The 23,459-nt window shown below is 51.0% G+C and overlaps 1 protein-coding gene across 6 annotated transcripts in view; it reads left to right on the top strand.

Annotated features, from left to right (window-relative positions):
* SUN1 (Sad1 and UNC84 domain containing 1) overlaps positions 1-23,459 on the top strand; it is a 55,722-nt gene that overhangs the window by 14,727 nt on the left and 17,536 nt on the right. For 3 of the 6 annotated variants that reach the window (XM_066273569.1, XM_066273568.1, XM_066273567.1), the window contains exons 2-14: positions 4,708-4,804; positions 10,743-10,934; positions 13,054-13,223; positions 14,069-14,095; positions 14,203-14,379; positions 18,426-18,623; positions 19,187-19,267; positions 19,983-20,075; positions 21,146-21,244; positions 21,702-21,795; positions 22,328-22,386; positions 22,517-22,662; positions 23,097-23,336. In XM_066273569.1, coding sequence (XP_066129666.1) covers positions 4,728-4,804; positions 10,743-10,934; positions 13,054-13,223; positions 14,069-14,095; positions 14,203-14,379; positions 18,426-18,623; positions 19,187-19,267; positions 19,983-20,075; positions 21,146-21,244; positions 21,702-21,795; positions 22,328-22,386; positions 22,517-22,662; positions 23,097-23,336 — 1,653 coding nt within the window. In that variant the 5' untranslated portion in view covers positions 4,708-4,727. The remainder of the gene's footprint in view (positions 1-4,707; positions 4,805-10,742; positions 10,935-13,053; positions 13,224-14,068; positions 14,096-14,202; positions 14,380-18,425; positions 18,624-19,186; positions 19,268-19,982; positions 20,076-21,145; positions 21,245-21,701; positions 21,796-22,327; positions 22,387-22,516; positions 22,663-23,096; positions 23,337-23,459) is intronic. The other 3 variants (XM_066273571.1, XM_066273570.1, XM_066273572.1) reach the window with 2 other exon arrangements.

Genomic DNA, 23,459 nt, shown 5'->3' with positions numbered 1-23,459 from the left:
GTGCGTGTATCTTTTTGAGTTAGTGTTCTCGTTTCCTGTGGGTAAATTCCCAGAATCACTAGATCATATGGCAGCTCTAGTTTTGATTATTTGAGGAATCACCATACTGCACAGTGGCTGTGTCAATTTACATTCCCACGAGAAATGCATGAGGGCTCCTTTGCTCCACATCCTTGCCAACACTTGTCATTTCTTGTCTTTTTGATAATCGCCATTCTGACAGGTGTGAGACGATACCTTGCAGCAGTTTTGATTTGCATCTCTCTAATGATTAGTGACGTACTTGTTGGCCATCCATGTATCTTTGGAAAATGTCTATTCACATCCTCTGCTCATTTTTCATTTGGAGTGTTGGTTGTTTTGCTGTTGAGTTGTGCAAGTTCTTTACCTTTTTTGCTTATCAACCCCTTATCAGATACATGATTTGTAAACATTTTATCCCATTTGTTTTTTGTTTTTTGTTTTTTTTTTACAGAGACAGCGAGAGTTAGAGAGAGGGATAGATAGGGACAGACAGACAGGAATGGAGAGAGTTGAGAAGCATCAATCATTAGTTTTTCGTTGCGACACCTTAGTTGTTCATTGATTGCTTTCTCATATGTGCCTTGACCGTGGGGCTACAGCAGACTGAGTAACCCCTTGCTCGAGCCAGTGACCTTGGGTTCAAGCTGGTGACCTCGGGTCCTCTGGGTCCTCTGCATCCTAGTCTGATGCTCTATCCACTGCGCCACCACCTGGTCAGGCTGTTTTCTCCCATTTGGTTGGTTGCATTTTCATTCTGTTGGTCTGTTTCTTTGCTGTACGAAAGCTTTTTAGTTGTTGTGTTTTTCTTTTCTGAAGGGAGAAGCGGGGAGGCAGAGAGACAGACTCCCGCATGCGCCCGACCGGGATCTACCCGGCATGCCCACCAGGGGGCGATGCTCTGCCCATCTGGGGTGTTACTCTATTGCAGCCAGAGCCATTCTAGCGCCTGAGGCAGAGGCCACAGAGCCATCCTCAGCACCTGGGCCAACTTTGCTCCAATGGAGCCTTGGCTGCGGGAGGGGAAGAGAGAGACAGAGAGGAAGGAGAGGGGGAGGGCTGGAGAAGCAGATGGGCGCTTCTCCTGTGTGCCCTGGCCGGGAATCGAACCCGGGGCTCCTACACGCCAGGCCGATGCTCTACCACTGAGCCAACCGGCCAGGGCCCCTGTGCTTTCTTTTACCGTTCCAAGTCTTTAACAATTTTGAGGTGATTTTTGTGCTCAGTGTAAATAGTGGTCTAGTTTCATTCTTTTGCATGAAGTTGTCCAGTTTTTTCTAACCATTTACTGAAGAGTGTCCTTTCCCCATTGTGTCATTTTTATTTTTTAGTGAGAGAGACAGGGACAGACAGATAGGAAGAGAGAGAGATGAGAAGCATTAACTGGTAGTTGTGGCACTTTAGTTGTTCATTGATTTCTTTTCGTACATGCCTTGACTGGGGGACTCCAGCTGACCCAGTGACCTGTTGCTCAAGCCAGTGATCTTGGGCTTCAAGCCAGTGACCATGGGGTCATGTCTATGATCCCATGCTCAAGGCCGTAACCTAGGAGTTTTGAACCTGGGTCCTCAGCATCCTAGGTCAATGCTTTATCCATTGCACCACCACCTGTTTGTGTATTCTTGACTTCTTTGTCATAAATTAATTGATCATGTGTGTGTGAGTTTTATTTCTTGGTTCTGTATTCCACTAATGAATCTGTTTTGTTTTGTTTTTACAGAGACAGAGAGAGAGTCAGAGAGAGCGATAGATAGGAACAGACAGACAGGAACAGAGAGAGATGAGAAGCATCAATCATCAGTTTTTCGTTGCGACACCTTAGTTGTTCATTGATTGCTTTCTCATATGTGCCTTGACCATGGGCCTTCAGCAGACCAAGTAACCCCTTGCTCGAGCCAGCGACCTTGGGTCCAAGCTGGTGAGTTTTGCTCAAACTAGATGAGCCCGCGCCCAAGCTGGCGACCTCGAGGTCTCGAACCTGGGTCCTCCGCATTCCCAGTCTGACGCTCTATCCACTGTGCCACCGCCTGGTCAGGCTGAATCTGTTTTTATGTCAATACTATACTGTTTTTTTTCTTTTTTGTGACAGAAACAGAGACAGAGAGAGGGACAGATAGGGACAGACAGACAGAAAGGGAGAGAGATGAGAAGTATCAATTCTTCGTTGTGGTTCCTTGGTCTCCTTACTTGTTTATTGACTGCGTTCTCATATGTTCCTTGACCAGGGGCTACAGCAGAGCCAGTGACCCCTTGCTCAAGCCAGTGACCATGGGGTCATGTCTGTGATCCCATGTTCAAGTCAGCGACCCTGTGCTCAAGCTGGCGAGCCCGTGCTCAAGCCGGCAACCTCGGAGTTTTGAACCTGGGTCCTCTGCGTCACAATCCGATGCTCTATCACTGTGCCACTACCTGGTCAGGCAGTTCCATACTGTTTTAATTACTGTAGCTTTTTATATAGTTTGAAATTAGGAAGCATAATGCCTCCAGCTTTGTTCTTTCTCAAGATTACTTTGGCTATTTGGGGTCTTTTGTGGTTTCATAGAAATTTTAGGATTGTTCTATTTTTGTAGAAATCAGTCCTTTTTTCTTTTTTCTTGTGGGACAGAGTCAGAGAGAGGGACAGATAGGGACAGACAGGAAGGGAGATGAGAAACATCAATTCTTTGTTGCAGTTCCTTAGTTGTTCATTGATTGATTTCTCATATGTGCCTTGACCAGGGGGCTACAGCAGACCAAGTGACCCCTTGCTTGAGCCAGCGACCTTGGGTCCAAGCTGGTGAGCCTTGCTTAAACCAGATGAGCTTGGCCCTGGCCGGTTGGCTCAGCGGTAGAGCGTCGGCCTGGCGTGCGGGGGACCCAGGTTCGATTCCCGGCCAGGGCACAAAGGAGAAGTGCCCATTTGCTTCTCCACCCCCCCCCTCCTTCCTCTCTGTCTCTCTCTTCCCCTCCCGCAGCCAAGGCTCCATTGGAGCAAAGATGGCCCAGGCGCTGGGGATGGCTCCTTGGCCTCTGCCCCAGGCGCTAGAGTGGCTCTGGTCGCGGCAGAGCGACGCCCCCTGGTGGACGTGCCAGGTGGATCCCGGTCGGGCGCATGTGGGAGTCTGTCTGACTGTCTCTCCCCGTTTCCAGCTTCAGAAAAAAAAAATACAAAAAAACCCCCCCAAAAAAACCCAGATGAGCTTGCGCTCAAGCTGGCGACCTTGGGGTCTCGAACCTGGGTCCTCCACATCCCAGTCTGACGCTTTATCCACTGTGCCACCGCCTGGTCAGGTGAAATCAGTCATTTTTACATAAATAATTTTTGTCCAAGATGGTCTTTATTTTTAGTTTTATCTTTATTCAACAACAGATTATGATTCACATTATTACTTATATGCATTTTAAAATAATTTAGAGTGTGGGGGGTGAGGGAGGGAGAGAGAGAGAGAGAGAATTTTTAAAAAGCCAGAGGGAAGTTTGAGGCATTCCAAAGAAATCTAGATGACAACCTGAAAAACAGTGTGCTCAACAGTATTTTTTTTATTTTATTAATTAATTTTTTTCAAGTGATGGAAGGGGAGGCAGAGAGACAGACTCCTGCATGCACCCCGACTGGGATCTACCTGGCAACCCGTCTGGGGCTGATGGTTGAATCAGCCAGGCTGTCCTCAGTGCCAGAGGCCAGTGCTTGGACCAGCTGAGCCACTGACTGCGGAAGGGGGAGAGAGAAGGGGGAGGAGAGAAGCAGGTGGTTGCTCCTCCTGTATGCTCTGTATAGGGAATGAACCCAGGACAGCCACACGCCAGGCTGACACACTATCCACTGAGCCAGCCTGCTAGGGCCCACTATTTTAAATTTTAAAAATAATGTTTTCTTTTGGGGAAAGATTAAAGTATAGGCAGTACCTTAAGCTTATTTGTTATTCATCCTGCTTTCTAATTTTGAGAGGCTTATTTATGCAGTCATTGGTTAATTCTTGTTTGTGCCCTGACCAGGGTTGAGCCTGCAATGTTCGCATATCAGCATGACGCTCCAGCCAACTGAGCTACTGGCCCAGTGCTACCCGGCTTTTTTTTCCTAAATAAAGAGAAACAGAGGAAGGGAGAGAGAGAGAAGCATTCATTTATTGTTCCAGTGAGTTGTACATTCATTGGCTGCTTCCTGTGTGTGTCCTAACCGGGCATTGAACCCGCAACCTCGGTGTTTCGGGATGATGCTCTGAGCTTTTTCTGAAAACTTCGGCTGTCTTGGAAAGTATGTGACTGCTTCTTGACCATGCAATAAGAATTCGTTCTATTTTAATTAACAGCAAAGAGAACTTATTTCAAAAGAATGAGACCATTTTGACATCTTTGGAAATTAAATTTCTTTTGAAAAGGATCTTAGTTACTCCCACTATTCTTTTGAAAGTATGTCAGTTTTCGTAATTATAAGTCAGTTGACCTAAGATTTCCCCTAGGTGCTGTTGTAGATATATCATTTTAAGGGACTAAATATAGTAAGTGTTCCTGCATTGGACTTGTAACTATGCAAAAACCTCTCTCCTTTGTTTAAAAGATAAAAAACAGCACAGCTCTATGGGCTCTGCTTCATTCAAGTTTGATGGTGACTTTCGGTCGGCTGGGTGTGTATGTGCTGGTTCCGCAGACAGTTGTCTCCATGTGCTCTGACCTAACCCCCTCCTTGCTTTTTCCCGCCTTCTGCAGTATGATTTGAGATCGTGAACATGGACTTTTCTCGGCTCCATATATACACGCCTCCCCAGTGTGTGCCCGAGAACACTGGCTACACGTATGCACTCAGGTGAGCACATGTTTTGTCCCTTCTCAAATGCCGTTGACTTGACAGGACCACGATGGGATTGCAACCAAACGTTATATTTAGAAAGAAAATATGTATAAACTTTATATTATGCTATGGCTTTATGAAATTACTGAACTTAAATGCAAGTCGTGAGGTTGTTTTGAAAACTGTACGTTTCTGATGACTCAGTCATGACTCATTGCAAACGAATTGCTGTATTAGACTCCACCCAGAGGGCTGTGGTCTCGAGAATAAATCTCTGTGGTTATGGCTAGGGTTTGTGACTTGTACTGGTGGCTGGATGTTTTAGTTAACAGAACTGTCCCAGAACGATGGTCTTGAGAGGAGGCATTGTGAACGGAGCTCAGTTCTCCGTTTTCATGCGTGTTCTGACAATGCATGGATGCCTCGAGTGTGAGTCTTAGAAGTGGCTGACAAACAGAGGATAACTGAGATGAAAATGTAAGTTTATGGGTTCGTGCCAAAGGAAAATTAAGTACTAGATTGGTTAGGATTCAATTGGCATTTAGAAACCTTTGCACTGTGGCAGATGTTTAAGGCACACAGGGAAACGCTGTGTAGTTTTTCAATGGCTCATCTTCTCAAGCAGGGGTAGTCACCTTTTTATACCTGCCGCCCACTTTTGTGTCTCTGTTAGTAGTAAAAGTTTCTAACCGCCCACTGGTTCCACAGTAATGGTGATTTATAAAGTAGGGAAGTCACTTTACATTATAAAATTTATAAAGCAGAGTTACAGCAAGTTAAAACATATAATAATAATTACTTACCAAGTACTTTATGTTGTAATTTTGCTAAGTTTGGCAGAATCAATCTTTATAAAACAACTTACTATAGTTAAATCTATCTTTTTATTTATACTTTGGTTGCTCTGCTACTGCCCACCATGAAAGCTGGAACGTCCACTAGTGGACGGTAGGGACCAGGTTGACTACTACTGTTCTAAAGGGTAAAAGTGTAACTAAAACTTTAAGAAAATTGGAGGCTATTTTAAAGAGAATAATTTTTTTAACAGCATTAGTCGGATTTCACACTTCATGATAGAGGTTTTATTCACAATTCTAGGTCGTGTCAGACTTTCCATAGTAACAGCCTTCTGTGTTAAGTCCTGTAGTGCTTTGGAACAAACTGAGTGGGCCAGCTCAGGTAAACTGTGCTTGTTGTGTACTAAGGATCATGAAAATAATTATTCTTGCTAATCTATTTTTAGCTTTTACAACGTACTTTGAATACAATTTTTAAATGATGTGAGTGTCTGGGTCTCTGCACTGGGACAGCAGCCTGTGGCTTCCAGTCACTGATCGCTTCCTTCGTGTCGACGGGGGCAGATGAGGGCGTGAGCAGTGGGCAGGCAGGCAGGCAGGCAGCTGTGGTCTTGCAGGCTCTGCTGGGACTTTGTTGGGAGCAGCGGGAAACCAGTGAAGGGTTTGAATAAGGAGTGGTGTGACCAGGTCTGTTCTGGGAAGGACAGGACCCGCAGTGTGGAGAATGGGGAGTGGGGGAGCATTCTGAGAAGTCGCCCTCCCTGCCCCCTCCTCCAGACCCCTCTCCCGGCTCACACCCCGATCACCCGCATGCCAGGGACTGCTCCTGTGACCGCCCTGTGTGCAGCCCGATCCGCACTCTGAGCTGGGTCAGCGGACTGCAGAGGCTCCTCCAGCCTCCCGGTCATTGTGCTGGTTCATTAGTGTTTTCCTGCTATGGAAACTGTCAAGCTACCTGACAGTTTGGAGACCAGGAAGGAGGAACACGCCCCTCTGCTTCTCACCTGGCTACAGCCATCAGCCCTTGCTCTCACCTCTCACACCTCGCCAGTGGATGGTTTTGGAGCAAATCTCTAAAAGATGATATTTTAAAAATAGTTATCCAAAATACCAGTATTATTACAAAGAGCTCTTAGGAATTAAAAGGACTCCTAATAGCTCCTCGATATAACACTGAGTCCGTGCTCCAGCTTCCCAGATGGGCCCAGACAGGACCCTCACATTCTGTCTAGGAGATGTGTCTTCGGTCTGATCTGGTCCTTCTGTGCACTGTGGTTAGATACCGAGATTTGGGCAGGCCAGGTTTCCGTTTGGGTACTGGCATGACTGCAGGGCAGATGGCACTTCCTGCTGCATTCTGAGAAGAGGTGCATGCAGGCCACTGTGTCCCCTTGAGTGTGGAGGTTAGTCAGTGTTGCCCACCTGCCCCACTCCCGGGGGAGCGCTGCCATGTCAGGAGGCCCTGCCCAGGACCCCCAGGGACCTCCCGTCAGGCTGTGCACCTCGCTGATGCAGGCCGGGCTGGGGGTCGGGCTCTGGCCTTGTCAGTCTCGGTGGACATTGGTTTTCACCTGGAAAGAAACAGGTGTGGAAGTGTCTGTCGGTTGTACAAGGGAGAGCATATTTCGAGGAGGGAGGGTAATCAGCCAACCAGACACTGCTAAAAGGCCACTCTGGGTGCCAGGCACCGAGCTCTGCCCACGGGAGTCACTGACAGCCGCCACGGGCTGCGGTGCTTGGGCACATGTGAGGATGAAGTGGGTGAGGGGTGAGTGTACACCCTGCTTTCCACAAGCTGGCTGGTAAGGGAAGAGAAAGGGCGTTCTCTCTCCGTGTGTGTATACATGTAAATACACATACATATGTTTCTTTTTACCAGGGGAGAGATGGGAGTATATCTAGACACTGATGGTGAGGAGTCCACAGAGATTGAAGACAGTGAGAAGAGGTGCTGACAGTGAGGTCCAGAAAGGGGAGGTCCGTGCAGAGCCCGCAGGGTGGTCTTGAAGGTTTCCTCTGCTGTGGCATGGCAGCATGACTGTGGTCCTTCGTAGCCCGTCTGACCTGCTGCACATTCGCTGATGGGAAAAAGAAGCAGGGCCTTGAGGACTCGAGAGCAGAGGTGGAGACAGGGAGGTGGTGATGTTGGAAGTGAGGAGGGGACAGCGTCAGTAATGGCCGTGAGCACCAGGGACCAGGTGGCCCCACACACATTGCCAGGCGGGAGTGGGGACCTGAGGGCGTGTGGATGGAGGGAGGATATCTCAGTCTCCTGGTCCCTTGCAGCATCTAGAACTGAACAGAGAGGTGTGGGCTTCACTTGGTGGGGGTGTGGCCGAGCCTCTGGGACAGGAGGCCTGTGGGGCTGGGCATTGCGGCTGTGATGACCACCAGGATTGGAAGTCTGTGAGGCTGGAGGATACTGGGTGGAAGGGCCAGAGAGACAGGTGACAAAAGTTCTCTTCCCTTCCCCTCCCCGCCCCCCTGCTGTGAGCCCAGGCCTTGTTTAGCTCTGGGTGGTGAGGTGGGTAGCTCTGTGAGCAGTTTGACCAGAACCTTCCAGGTCTCTGTGCTTTCTGTGTAAGGACATGTGATTTCGTTTTCCAGTTTGTTTTAGTATAAACAGGATGAGCCTAGAGTACTTGACTTTTTTGTTGAGCAGTATGTCCTGGAGGCCTTCCTGTGAGAGTAGGTGTAGACCTTTTGTTTCTGACAGCCTCGCAGCTTAGGAAATATGGGTGTGTCCTGTTTATCTCTCTCTGTCTCACACACACGAACACACACACGCACGCACACATACACACACGCACACATACACACACGCACACATACACACACACGCACACATACACACACACACACACATACACACACACACACACACACGCACATGCCTTGTGTAGCTGCTCTTACCTCATTCCTCTAGTGGCTTCTTCCCAGTGTTCTCGACAGACTAAAGGCTTGGAACATCCTTTTTTTTTCTTTTTTTTTTTCTGAAGCTGGAAACAGGGAGAGACAGTCAGACAGACTCCCGCATGCGCCCGACCGGGATCCACCCGGCACTCCCACCAGGGGCGATGCTCTGCCCACCAGGGGGCGATGCTCTGTCCATCCTGGGTGTCGCCATGTTGCGACCAGAGCCACTCTAGCGCCTGGGGCAGAGGCCACAGAGCCATCCCCAGTGCCCGGGCCATCTTTGCTCCAATGGAGCCTTGGCTGCGGGAGGGGAAGAGAGAGACAGAGAGGGAAAGCGCGGCGGAGGGGTGGAGAAGCAAATGGGCGCTTCTCCTGTGTGCCCTGACCGGGAATCGAACCCGGGTCCTCCGCACGCTAGGCAGACGCTCTACCACTGAGCCAACCGGCCAGGGCTGGAACACCCTTTTGATGGCGAAGGCACCCAGGTTCTGAGCTGGCAGCAGTACCAGTGTGCCCAAGCTGCAGTCTGCAGGGCGTGCTGGGGGCAGCAGAAAAAGAGTTCTGTGTCTGCTTCCTGCGTGTGCATGCTCCACTGCTCAGTCACACCTGATTTGGACCTTGGACAGAGGTGGGCGGACCTGGACGTCACTGTTCTCTTCTGATGTCAAGTTGTTCCTTAAGGGCTGTCCTTTAAGCCTAGTGGTGGCATGCCTGGGCCATACCTACATGATGCATTATAACTTGAAACAACATGCTTTTCTTAAACTAAAATCATAGTTGTATAAAATGTTTTTGGAAGAAAACGAAGGATGCTTTACCTTATATTGAAATCATGGATTTGGCATCCTCGCTGCACACTTGGCATGGCTCTGCGCAACCTCCCGTCCAGCCTCGAGGTCGGCACACGCAGCCTCCAAAGGCGTGTGTGGTGTGTCACATGCCTGTGATCACATGCGTCTGGTTGTGTCGGCTTACTGTTGCTGTGATTGAATATGTTCTAGTGTCAGATCTAATGAGTTTAGGAGGAATGTGATTATGAAACTAGTTTTATAGTATCAAACATAATGCAGAAATGTTCTTAAACCCATTCCCTTCACTCAGATCCCCAAATCCTTCCCACGCTGCCTCCTGAGCAGGAGCTGCTTCCCACTGCCACAGGGGGTGCCTCCCAGTGTCCCATGGCACCAGTCCCCGGGGGGAAGCCTGTGCCACCTGTGACACCCCTCCTCCTGCTGTAAGTCTGTCTACTTGCCTGCTCTGTCTCCCTGGCTGTCTCAGGAAAGCCTTAGCGGTGTCCCCTCCCTCCCCCTCCTCACGCTGCCTGGGGCTCACCTTCCTCCTCCTGGTGTGTGTCCTGAGTGAAAGTTGCTCTGAGGTGCTTGGGCCACCCAACTGGCTGGGCAGGTCAGGAGGTGTGGTCCCTGCCCCGAGGTGGCACAGAGTAGGTGCTCAATGAATGCTTCTTAATTTGGAAGAGCTTGCTAAGAACACAAAAAGATACAGCTTCTAGTTATGGAATTCTATGGAAGGAGATTGAGGTGTGTTCTTTGTCACAGGTTTGTCTCCAGCTCTGTGTGAGTCAGAGGCAAAGTAGCATTGATGGTCCTGTCACTTGCTTCCTCCTTTTCTGCATACATGGCCTCATCCAATGACTGTAAGGGACTCCTGGCCATGGTGTGGCCACTGCCTCTCCTGCTTTGTCAAGCATAGGTTGACAGGACTGCCCATAGGTGGGGTCCTCATGGTTTCACCTGTCGTAGAGCGGGTCTTAGGTCAGCTCCAGGCTTAGACCCTCGCCCCGGGGGTTGACCTCACAGGTGCTGATCTGGTGCCAGCGTCTTTTGCTCTGTAGAAAAGGTGTCACATTATGATGACTGTTGTTAAAATTCACCCTGGGTGCCTGACCTGTGGTGGCGCAGTGGATAAAGCGTCGACCTGGAAATGCTGAGGTCGCCGGTTCGAAACCCTGGGCTTGCCTGGTCAAGGCACATATGGGAGTTGATGCTTCCAGCTCCTCCCCCCGTCTCTCTCTCCTCTCTCTCTCTCTCTCTCTCTCTCTCTGTCTCTCTCTCTCTCTCCTCTCTAAAATGAATAAATAAAAAATAAAAATAAAAAAAAAACCCAAAACATATGTATGTTTTAAAAATTCACCCTGGGTGACACATTCTGTTCACTGCTTGTTCAGTCTCTTCAGAAGAAGTGCAGTGAGCCTTCTCTCTCTCACACGTTTTTCTCCCCAGTTCAAGTTACTCGTCGGATGCGCTGGATTTCGAGACTGCACACAGACTGGATCCCGTGTTTGATTCTCCAAGAATGTCCCGCCGAAGTTTGCGCCTGGCCACCACTACTGCCTACGGCACCGAGGGCGGCCCCGCGGGGAACGCGGACTCCTGCCCCGGCAGCTCGGCCTCCCTGAAGGACAGGGCAGCCAGGTGAGCCCCTCCTTGGTGCTCACACACATGCTGACACCAGTTAGAGCCGACCACTCACGCGTGTGGCCCTGTAAGACCACGCTCTTGAATGTTGGGGCACGAGTGCGCACACAGACCTGCACGTGGCGTCGTGGCCTTGCTGTGCGTGAGGGCTGACATGGCTCTGGGATATGTGGCTGCTGGTGCTGGTGCTCTGCAGGTCAGGTCTGCCAGCTCTCAAGCCTGGAGGGGCGCAGGTACCTGGCCTGTGGCCGCGGCTCACCTTCCCTGCAGGACTGCCCCCAGCTGTGCTGCCAGAGGCTGTGTGGGGTGGGGCCGGGGCAGATGATGTGTGTGGTAAACCGTGTGCACTAAGAGATGCACACAAGACACGACGTCTTCCCTGTGCTCGTGGTCTCTGCTGTGCCTGTCACCATTTCTGTACCCAGAAGGAGCACAGGTAGGTGAGGTCATGCGTGCTGGAGAGAGAAGAGCGACGAGCTTCCCCCGAAGGCCTCTTTCTCCAGGGATGGGGACAGTGGCTGCTAGGAGGGCTGTGCTGATGGCACACGCGGCTGGCCTGGTGTCTGCAGCCCTGCTCCCGTAGGGGTGTCTGGGTGCCACACGCACCTCACGGTCACCCCGGGTTCCTTTGGAGAATGAGGTTGTACTCTTCCCCCCTGGAGACGAGGAAAGAGCACCCGGAGCTACGGGCAGTTCCCGCTGGTGCGCGACCTGAGAACACCTGGCTGTGCGGGTGACACCTGACCCAGCTTCCTACCCCTGCTCGCCCGGCACTCTGTCCCTGCCACCTGTTCTCACCCCACTGTCCCCTCCGGGGGAGTGGCTGCTGTCCGTCCTGGCAACGTGCTTGTCCAGAAGCATTCGTTTTCACGGCCTTCGTCTGCATCGTTCATGCTCAGTGAGGTGCGGAAGCCATGTTAGAGCGTGGCCTTGGCCTGCGCAGTCTGCCCGCAGCTGGTGTCTGCGAAGAAAATCGGACGTGCACCAGGTGGTTACTTGTGTTAGAAAGGAGGGGAGCGGCTAAACTTAGAATCATACTGTTGTATATTTTTATATAATACTTATGCAGTTTTTATACTTACGTTATCTTAAGTGTTAGCTACTTTTGGGTCATAGAGCGCAAAATTAATGTGAAAACTATTTTGTTTATGTACTTTTAGAAGGAACTCTTGGACCCCAGCTTAGGACTCCCTTTTCTAGTTAAAGAGATGTTTCATTACAGCCTGACCAGGCGGTGGCGCAGTGGATAGAGCGTCAGACTGGGATGTGGAGGACCCAGGTTCGAGACCCTGAGGTCGCCAGCTTGAGCGGCTCATCTGGTTTGAGCAAAGCTCACCAGCTTGGACCCAAGGTTGCTGGCTCGAGCAAGGGGTTACTCAGTCTGCTGAAGGCGCACGGTCAAGGCACAAATGAGAAAGCAATCAATGAACAACTAAGGTGTCGCAGTGCGCAACGAAAAACTAATGATTGATGCTTCTCATCTCTCCGTTCCTGTCTGTCTGTCCCTGTCTATCCCTCTCTCTCTCTCTGTCTCTGTAAAAAAAATGCTGTGTTTGACCCTGGCCAATGGTTTCAGTGGGTAGAGTGTCAGCTCAGCGTTTGGACGTCCTGGGTTCATTTCTCCAGTCAATATACACAGGAGAAGCGACCATCTGCTTCTCCCCCTGCTTCTTCTCCCTCTTTTCTCTCTCTTCTCCTCCCACAGCCAGTGGCTCAGTTGATTTGATTGTGGCCCCAGGCTCTGAGGATGGCTAAGTTGGTCTAAGTCAACGGTTCTCAACCTGTGGGTTGCGACCCCGGTGGGGGTTGAATGACCAAAACAGAGGGTCGCCGTTCGACCCCCGCCGGGGTCGCGACCCACAGGTTGAGAACCGCTGGTCTAAGTGCATCAGCCTCAGGTGCTAAAAATAGCGTGGTGCTTGAGCATCAGCCCAAGATGGGGATTGCCGGGTGAATCCTGGTCCAGGCACCTGCAGGAGTCTGCCTCACTATCTACTCCCACTCTCACCTTAAAAAAAATGCTATGTTTATTCTCAAAACTTGTGTTGGTAAAATATAGTATTTTGTATTTACAAGAAATAGTTTATGAACTTACTCCTTATTTTCTTCTTTTTAGAACAGCAAAACAGCGCAGAAACGCCAGCACACTGGCTTTGAGTGTAAATCGCACCTCGAGGCAGGTCACTGATGGCCAGAGTGATGGTCTGCAGGGCACGGCCTGTGTGCGGCCGCCTGTGCTGGACGAGTCTCTGATCCGAGAGCAGACCAAAGTGGACCACTTCTGGGGTGAGTTATCTTCAGTTTGGTTATTTCTCAGATTCTTTTGGAAGAAGGAGGTCATGGTCAGTGGAGCCCAGTGAGGGCGAGGTTTTCTCTAGACTCACTCAGAGCCAGCGCAGGAAGCTGCCGCGGTGCGGCCTCACGTGTGCCGATCAGGCACAGTCTGCTGGGTGTGGACAGCAGGGCTGCCAGGAGTAAGCGGAGAACAGACACCAGAGTGGGCTCAGGTTCCAGAAGCTCTCAGCTGCACGGTGGGCACCCAGTGTAGACACAGCGGCAGAGGGAACAGCTACAGTGCAACCCCAGTCCTGTCAGAAATGAGATGCTTCAGGAGCGACTGCTCTGATGGGGACACAGAGCTGCTGCTGCTCAGTCCCCTTGGTGTTCTGGCGGGCTCTCTGGAGAAGACCGTGGACCCCGATCTGTGCCAGGACTTCGTGTGCTGCTTTTGGGAAGCGTTAGGTTTCATGTTTGCTGCTGTTTTGCTCGGCCAGCAGGAGCAGTTCCCGGGCAGCGAGTGGAGGGCGCGTGTGCTAGGGAAGCCGTGTCTAAGACACTGGGCTTGTCCTGTGAGGCCCCCCGCGTCTGCACCTTTCCCCCAGGCAGTGTGTGTGCACATGTGTGTGTGCACGTGTGTGTGTGCATGTTCCTCAGAGACAGCCTCTCCCCTCAGACCGAGGCATGTGTATGTATATCTGGGAACCTCTTTGTCAAATTTGGGCATATTAGAAAATAAATCTTGACCAGTGCCGCCATACTGATTCATTAACCATTGTAACCTTTACTTTCTTGAGTGGGTTTTGTTTTGTCTTGATCATTTGAGTTCACCTGCAAAAATGTGTGTGTTTTAGGTCTTGACGATGATGGAGATCTTAAAGGTAATGATCTCAATCCTTTTCTTCCCCCTGGTTTTTATGATAGAAATTCTAGTTAGGTGTCCACAGAGCCTAGTAAACAGGCTCCCTCTACTTTTTGAAACTTGCAGGTGGAAATAAAGCTGTCATTCAGGGAAATGGTGATGTGGCCACTGACGCAGCCTGGAGCAATGGCTACACCTGCAGGGCCTGCAGCCTGCTGTCGGAGCACCAGGACGTGCTCTCCTCTCACACCGCTACCCACACCACTGCCTCCAGGGTGTACTCGCGGGACCGGAGTCAGAAACGTGAGTCCCTCTCCTGGTGAAGACTCAGAGAAAGAGCCCTGGCCGGGTGCTCAGTTGGTTAGAGCATCGTCCCGACACACCAAGGTTGCTGGTCATCCCCAGTCAGGGCACATATGAGAATATCTCTTCCTTTTTTTCTCTTAGAAATAAATTAATAAGTAAATGTTTTTAAAAAAAGAGAAAAATATTGCCTGACCAGCCGGTGGCGCAGTGAATAGAGCGTCGTACTGGGATGCAGAGGACCCAGGTGTGAGACCCTGAGGTTGTCAGTTTGAGTGTGGGCTCATCTGGTTGGAGCACAGCTCACCAGCTTGAGCACAAGGTCGCTGGCTTGAGCAAGGGCTCATTCGGTCTGCTGTAGCCCCCCAGTCAAGGCACATATGAGAAATCAATCAATAAACAACTAAGGAGCTGCAACGAAGAACTTATGCTTCTCATCTCTCTCCTTACCTGTCCCTATCTGTCCCTCTCTCTGGCTCTCTCTCTTTGACTCTCTCTGTCCCTGTCACATACACACGAAAAAAGAGAAAAATATTTCTCTCTATGGAGATTTCTCATATCCCCATAGTTCTTCCTTTTATAAACCTGGTGTTACAGGCCTTAGCATCTATACTCTTTTATGTCATAGATTTGACCTCAAAATTATCAAAGTTTAAGCAACACACCAAAAATTAGCTTTGTTCCTCCTGATACTCTTTCAGCTTCGATTCTGTGTGGGTCAGTGTTGTCTCTAAGGGTGTCTGAGACTCTGTGAACGGGTGCTTTGGAGGAACTAGTGGAGCTGAGCGGTCCCTTGCACACGCACACGCACACGCACACGGGAGGAGCAGCTCCGTGTGGTGCTTTCACCACTGTGGCCGAGCTGGTCATGCCCACGGGCGTAAGCCTGCAGGTTCCCCAGTCTCCAGAGCTCGTGACCAAGGCAGTGTCAGGTTCAGGGACAGCTCAGCACTGACTCTTTTGGGGTGGCAGCTCTCATTTCATGGACCCTCGAGTGTAGCCATGGCCATCGGCAAGCAGGGTGGACGTCAGGTCCTGGCTGCTGTCACTGGAACACAGAGGTCCTCAGGGAGGACTGTTGAAGCTGCTGTGGCTGCCGTGACCTTGCAGACCAGCCTGTGGAGCTTCGTCCTGGGCCCCCAGAGCTGTAGGCCCCTTCCTGGTTCACTGTGTGGCTGAGATGCCCCTGCTGGCTTGGGCACTCCATGCAGTCGCTGACTTTCTGCCCGGTGGTCATGGTCAGTGTGGCACGGAGAAGCGAGGGCACCCTTCGCGGGAGGCGTGCATCACCTCGTTTCTGAGCCCTGGGCTCCTAGTGTGCTCAGCCCAGGTGCTGGCTGCCTGGCAGGGCTGGAGGACACGCCCCAGGATGGGGGGCCGGACAGCAGCCAGAGGGCAGGGCTGTGTTTGTGCGTTCACTGTGCTTCTGGCACCGGGCCTGGGTTGGCCATGAGGAGCCTGGCATCGCCGAGCACTCCCTCTGCTCCGGGCTCTGCCCCAGTGTCTGCCTGGCCCTCGCGGCAGCCATGTGGGGCTATGGCTGTCCCCACCATGCAGGCTGCCAAACAGGCTGAGTGAGTGTGCAGCTTGCGGGGAGGGGTGGAGCTTGCACCTTGCCTGCAGTGCTGTCCCTGGGCTCGTGCAAGGCAGGGAGCCAGGGCACAGACCTGACGGCTCTGAGCTCACACGATGCCAGGGCTGGGGGTTGTTGAGGCTGCAGGTTGAAGCATGCCATCACTACGCTGAGCACAGCATTGTCCTGCATAGCAGTGTCCTCAGTGTGAGAGCGTGTTCCTCAGCTCGGTAGGGACATGTCGCTCGGATCAGAGCAGAGACGTGTGAAACCGACAGCAGCCGCTCTTTGTCCTGAGCTCAGTGACGCCATCAGTTGTGTCTTCAGGTGTGCATTTAGGGGTAGCTTTGGACTCCCTCACCTAAATTTCCTGGCTTGACTGCTCTTGACTATGAGGAGAAAACAAGTTATATGTCTCTACAGGATGAGGCTGGGGGTGGCAGCACAGTTTATTCTTGTGTTATTGCATATTAACTGTTGCTTCGTTTTCCGTACAAACAACAAAATGGGATTTTCTGCTTCACATCAAAAAGGTTTTAAAAGGTTTCACAGTCTTTTCCTTGGAACGTCAAACCGTCCCCCACAGCACAGGCTGCTGACGAGTGTGTGTGCGCACACGAGTGGAGAAACCCTCCCGTGAGGGTGAGGTCCCCTTCAGCAGTGTGTCATGGCCACATGGCAGTGTCAGCGGGCACCCAGCACCCTCCGCACTCAGCCCTTCCTGGGTTGGCTAGAAGTGACGGGGAGTGAGAGTCTGACACAGACTCATCTGTGTTACGTAGGGCAGTGCTTATGTCCCCCCGGAAAGGTGTAGATTAACTTAGGTGGGTCATGCTTTTGAAAAATGGTCAATTGTCCCGGTGGCTTAGAGCAGCATTTTGCGTATGGGAGCAGCCTTTGTTGCTAGAGCTAGGGACGAGGCCTCTGCTCCCTGGTACACAGCAGCAGAGGACCTGCAGGGCTGCAGCAGAGGATGCCACACTGCGTCCACGGTCAGCCAGAGGAAGAGCACCTTGGACTGGGGCCGCTCTCCTGAAGAAGCCATCGAAGCATTCAGATAGATTTTTAAAACCTGTTTCAACCAGCAACCTTTAAGTAAATACCACTGCTGAAGAAGAGAGATTATGTACAATTTCAATTTAAGTAAGTTCTCCCCATTGACTTCCTAAACACCCCATTCACCCTCCCACAACGATGCTGTGAGGGTCCCCAGCCCATAGACCAGGGGTCCCCAAACTACGGCCCGCGGGCTGCATGTGGCCCCTTGAGGCCATTTATCCAGCCCCCGCCGCACTTCCGGAAGGGGCACCTCTTTCATTGGTGGTCAGTGAGAGGAGCACATTGACCATCTCATTAGCCAAAAGCAGGCCCATAGTTCCCATTGAAATACTGGTCAGTTTGTTGATTTAAATTTACTTGTTCTTTATTTTAATTATTGTATTTGTTCCTGTTTTGTTTTCTTACTTTAAAATAAGATCTGTGCAGTGTGCATAGGGATTTGTTCATAGTTTTTTTTTATAGTCCGGCCCTCCAATGGTCTGAGGGACAGTGAACTGGCCCCCTGTGTAAAAAGTTTGGGGACCCCTGCCATAGACTCTTGACAGGTCTTCATATTTTTGTATGTGAAAAGTTTTTCAGTTTGATGGATGAAACATGGATTTGGGCACTTTTCAGTGAGACTGACCCTGCATCACCTCTCCCATGGCCTCTGCTGTTGCGCTCTGCACAGTGTGGGATGCAGTGTGACGGGACTGGGACGGTGCCCATGGCTCTGTGCCCTCTTGTGTGGGGTGCCAGGTCCCCAGTATCTCACCACTTGATGAAACTGTTTGAAGAGGAGGCTCTAATTGTATTTCTTTAAAGTCATTCCAACTCTGACGTCACTCATCCCAGCTGGCTTCATGCCATATATCCTGAAGTCACTGAGGTTCTGCTGAGCTGGGTGGTAGGGTGGGGGGTGCACAAGCTGAGCTTTAGAGCACCTCCTGGGCCAACCAGGGGGACTGAGCACGTCTCCAGGTGATCCCGGGGCACTTGACCGTGTAGAAGCAAGCCTGTTTCAACTGCCAGTGAAGAAACTTCCAAGAATAAAATCTTCCAGCAACTGTGACTTGTAGCATGTCACCCGCACGGTTTAGGTTAGCAGAGAAGGTGGCAGGAGATGGCAGGAAAGCAGGAAAGTGGGTGGCTGGTCAGGTAAGGGGTGGTTACTGCAGAGTGTGTGTAAATGGTATTGGTGTCTTGTGATAATGTGCTGGTGAGAGAGCTTTGTGTCGACAGCTCCGCCTTGTCGGGATGACGTGTGTCACGCCAGGCCGTGTGCCACTTGTCCTTACGGCGCTTCCCGTGTTGTCTCTGGTGTCTGTTCAGAGCAGGCACGGCTCTGCCTGGAGCGGGTGGGTCAGCTGTCTGACTCGGGAGGAGATTGCTGCTTTGTGGGAGGGAATTAACTGTGTCCACGGTTTTTTAATAGGCGGTGCGTCTTTCTTCGTGGATAGGATTTTGTGGCTGGCCACGTCCACTTCGTCATCTTTTTCATCATTCTTAGTGCAACTTTTTCGAGTGGCTTTAATGAAGCTCAATTATGAATCAGAAAATTACAAATTGAAAAGCTATGAATCAAAAGATGGTGAATCAGAGAGCTATAAGTCAAAAAGCCATGAGTCAAAAGGTATTTAAATATATATTTTTTCTCTTTTTTCCACCAAACAATGCTTTCACGGTGGAGAAAGCCCTCCTTTTTCCAGCATGGCGCGTCCACGCCTCTGCTGTCACGGTCTTAACACGGACTTCTGCGTGCCTGCTTTGCTCTTTCTCAAGGAGCTGCGAAGGGTTAACATGCTCTTTACGTGTTCCGTTTCCTGACAGTCGAACAGTGTTTAAATGCTTCTAAGTCACTTTTTTAAATAAAAACTTAATGTATTCAACTTCTGATTCTACTTTTTTAAAGCAAAAGCAGTTTATCTGAATGGCATCTAGAATGATGTTTTAAACACTGGGCAGGCCCATCTTGGTCCTGTATTCGTGGGCGTATAATTTAGCCAGGTGGGACTTGAAAATCTCTTCCTAACCAAAGCCCTGTCACCTGCCCTCTCCTGTCCTGTCCTGTGCGAACCTCTGGCTGTGCTCACCCAGGTGGCCAGCGTGCGGGTGCTCTGGCTTGCTGGCTCCCTGGGGGTCTCAGGAGCCTATGAACTTGCTGAGCTTTCTAAGCCTGTTTTGCGTGTATTGCAGCTCATTCCGGTCACGGTGGGAGGATGACAGGAAAAGAGTGGCCCAGAGAGGACGGTCACCTCAGTGTGAATGGGGAGTCGTGTAAGTATGGCTTCGTCTTACACGGGGCACCCTGCTCTTGGCGTTGGTGCCCACAGGCCACCAGTACGGAGGATGCGTCATTCCCATGAGCTCGGTGGCCCGCACTGAGTGGGCAGGCTGGGAGGGCTGCTGCTTAAGCCGTAGTAACAGAAGCCAGCAGCTACCAGAGGGCACAGGCTTTGAGTGTCTTCTGTTTTTCATAAACGAGTTTCCTAATTTTTTCAAACTGCCATTGTTGTGCACAGGTTTTTTTTGTTTATTTGTTTGTTTGTTTGTTTGTTTTTTGTATTTTTCTGAAGCTGGAAACGGGGAGAGACAGACAGATTCCCGCATGCGCCCGACCGGGATCCACCTGGCATGCCCACCAGGGGGCGACGCTCTGCCCACCAGGGGGCGTCGCTCTGTCGCAACCAGAGCCACTCTAGCGCCTGGGGCAGAGGCCAAGGAGCCATTCCCAGCGCCCCGGCCATCTTTGCTCCAATGGAGCCTTGGCTGCGGGAGGGGAAGAGAGAGACAGAGAGGAAGGAGGGGGAGGGGTGGAGAAGCAGATGGGTGCTTCTCCTGTGTGCCCTGGCCGGGAATCGAACCCAGGACTTCTGCACGCCAGGCCGACGCTCTACCACTGAGCCAACCGGCCAGGGCCTGTGCACAGTTTTTGATGAACAGGGTTTGCATGTTATGTGTCGCATTAACTGCTTGTCACCACCACCCACAGGTGATGACGGTCAGGGGACGGAGCGCCTTGAGACACACACAGCCGCCCACTTGCAGTCTCCCGGGACCCTGTGGCCCAGCCTTTCCCGTGCAGGTCGTCTCGCACTGTCCGTTGTCTCATCTGCTGCTCCACACTCACCTGTTGCTCCTGGTTCACTCTTGGCATTCGAGTGCTGGTTCAAAACTGACAAGATTCATGTTGACTTTGGTTTAAAATGTGGAGCTTGTCTTTCTTAATAACTTTGTAACTGTAGTTAGCATAAACTAAATGTATGAAAAACCTTATTTGAGGTGAAATTAAAGGTTTAGAAAAGGCTGGTTCCCTCCTGTCCTCAGTGAGCGTTGTCTGCACCTCAGCCCTCTGCAGCAGGGAGATGTACGTAAAAAGTTAGCTGTCTTCCAGTTTGTACCTGTACATTTCTTGGTAAAGGGGCACCTTTTTATAGGCAGCCATTTTTTTTAAAGCTGAGTTTCTAAAATAATTTTTTCTTAACTGTTAATAAACATACAATAATAGATTTTTAAAACATCCTCCAAAACTGTATTTCTTTGCATACCAGCCTTGTTGGAATTACTGAATAGTTTCAGGAGCCAACACACGAAAGCTAACGTGAGCCATTACTCTTAAAAACAGAACAGAACTGACTCGATAAGCAGTTTTCTGTTGTGTGTGATGTGTGGTTGCCAGGGTTACTGTGTTGTATCCTTTCATCCAGAGTACCACTTGTGACTCCAAAATGTCACAAATGTCTTTTCACTGGAAGACGTTAGTTAGCCTGTAGGCTGGTTTTCATTTTGGTCCCAAGTCATCATTGTTTCACTCTGGTGTCTGGGATTTTATTTGCTGTCAAGTACCTCATTATCTCTCCACATAAATCCTGTTGGCACCAACTGCTGGCCTGCGGGCAGCTGCCGGCCACCACGCTGGGCTTCATGGGGATGTCCACAGGGGGAGGGAGGACTCTGTTCAGAGAGCAGGGTTTTCAGGAGTTAATTTCAGTGTTTTGCTCGGACTGTAGTACAGTTTGTTTTTCGTTTTCCTTGCAAAGGGAATCAGCCTCCTGATATGGGAGAGCGTTTTGGTAAAATCATCCTAGCAGGTGTTGTGTGGTTGCCGTGGGAACTGGTGCTGAGTGCCTCCTGCACGCGTCTCGTCTGTCACAGGTCACGCCTCGATGCAGGCGCTGCGCAGGATCGGAGCTGCGGGCCGGGCCGTGTCGCAGGCCGTGCTGTCCGTCCTCTGGTTGGCGGTGACGGCTCCAGGTGCTCGTCCTGCCCTTGTGTTCGCACTCTCCGTGCTCTGGCCGCACCCAGCTGCAGTGAGCAGTGACCTGACCAGAGCAGCACCCACGTCAGGTCTCCGGGCTCTGCCCCGGCTGGGCCTGCATGGCTCTTTGTTCCTGGTGTTCACGTCTGTGCAAGACCAGCTGCTCGGTCTGCGGGGACGTGGTGCATGCGTGGCGTGTCCCGCCTGAGCCTGCCTGGGGCGCTCATGAGCATCGTGTCGCTCCGGTGTGTGTTCCTGGGTTGGAGCATGTGGACTCCCGCTCTGCTGACTAGCATCTCACACCACCTCCTCCCTAACTGCAGTTCTGTCTGCTTTCAGTGTCTGTTCGTCAGCTTCCTGGTGCTTCTTGCTTGGCGTTCACAAAACAGTATGTCTGAGTGTCTGCTTTTCCTCAGAGCATCTCCTGAAACTGACTGGTGTGTTCTTTCCTAGGGAAGGCAGCCTCTGGAACATTCTGGTGGCTAGGGAATGGATGGTACCAGTTTGTCACTTTGATTTCTTGGCTGAATGTGTTTCTTCTTACAAGGTAAGAAAACTGACATGTTAGCTTGGTACTTTAAAGACCTGACTTTGTGCCAACTGCAGGGTATCATTTATTATTTTATAATGATTTAGCTTATATTTATATAGTTTTTGTAGTTTGATATATTAATGACCTGCATTTATGTCATTTTATATTTACAAAATGCTTCCATGTTCTTACTTAATTTTTCAAATCACTCTTGTGAGAAAGAAAAGGCTGGTACTATTCCTGAGGAAACAGCAGAGGGCAGAGGGCAGGGGACGTGTGCAGGGCACACAGCCAGGAGCCAGACCCTTTGACTCTGCTCGGGGGCAGTGCCCATGACACCAGGTTACCTCAGTGGGCTAGTGACCAAGGAAGGGCCTTTGTGCCTTCCTGTAGCCGCCAGTGTGGCCTTGTGTGCATGTCCTGCACCGTGTCCTGCGGCTGTGATGCCCCTCCCACTGGGCCTCCACTGCGGAGCGGGAGGGGCGTGGGGTGCTGGCCCTGCCTCCACGTCTCCCCACTTACCTGGTTTTGTTTTGTTAATTCTTAGGTGCCTTCGAAATATTTGCAAGTTTTTAGTCTTGCTCATTCCACTGTTACTTTTACTAGGTAAGTATGATTTGACTTAGCACCTTTGATGATTGATACATGTGTACGTAAATCAGCGAAGTCCGTGCACTTTGTGGCAGGCAGCAAGTGTGCCCTTGCACACTTCATGGTGGTTTTTTTCTCCTTCAAGGTGCTGGCCTCTCCTCACGGGGCCAGGGCAGCTTCTTCTCCCTCCTGCCTGTGTTCAACTGGACACACATGCTCCGAGCACAGAGGGTTGGTGACCCCAAGGACGTGTTCACCCCTGATGCGTCTCACCAGAACCGGCCTCCAGAGGTACCCAGTTAGGAAGCTCTTACCTGGCGTCACAGGTCTGCTCTGAGAGTAACTTGTCCTACACTGTGGGGGACACAGGATTGTTCAGTTGGGTGTCCTGTTTTAGAAAATATTTTTAAACATCAAGCTCCTAAATGCTCTAAAACAGTTCAAATAACGCACCTTTAAAGTAGTGTTGTTATTCAGTTCGTTTGAATTTCAAGAATAACAGTACTCATTACTTTGGAATTACAGAAAGTATAAGGGAGAAAACGAGAACAGCCCAAGCCGCCCGCAGGACAGTCACTAACGGTGGACGTTCTCGTGTGCGCTCTGAGAACAGCGCTGACGCTGGGCCGTGAGGCTCTGGTTGTGGCTCCGACTGACCTTGTGCTGGAGGTCGCTGGGTGCCGGTTGGTGTCTCATAGCTGTGGGAACATCTTCTTGCTTTGCAGGGCGCTGCTGAGGCTTCCTCCTGGCGTTGGGTGAGCGAGGTAGAGAGGCAGATGACCTTCCTGTCTGGACAGTGTCAGAGCCGTGACGAGAAGCTGCGAGAACTGTCAGCTCTGCTCCAGACACTGCAGGTGCGGGTGGACCAGCTGGATGAGGGCCGTGCCGGGATGGCGTCTCTGATCAAGAGCGTGGTGGGGCAGCATTTGAAGGACATTGGTGCCGGCGGACCGCTGAGCTTTCAGGTGAGGCTGAGAGGTCCTGAATGTTTGGTTTCCTTGGGGGACCAAGAGTGGGAGGGGCATGGCAGTGGGTGTGGACATGCTTTCAGGGGGGGGCTCACGGTGAGGGGCAATGCACTTCCTGCG

The sequence above is a fragment of the Saccopteryx bilineata genome, chromosome 4, assembly GCF_036850765.1.
Source record: "Saccopteryx bilineata isolate mSacBil1 chromosome 4, mSacBil1_pri_phased_curated, whole genome shotgun sequence".
Lineage (NCBI taxonomy): Eukaryota > Metazoa > Chordata > Mammalia > Chiroptera > Emballonuridae > Saccopteryx > Saccopteryx bilineata.
Note: the sequence above shows the minus strand (reverse complement) of the source record. Positions and strands in the feature narration are given on the sequence as shown.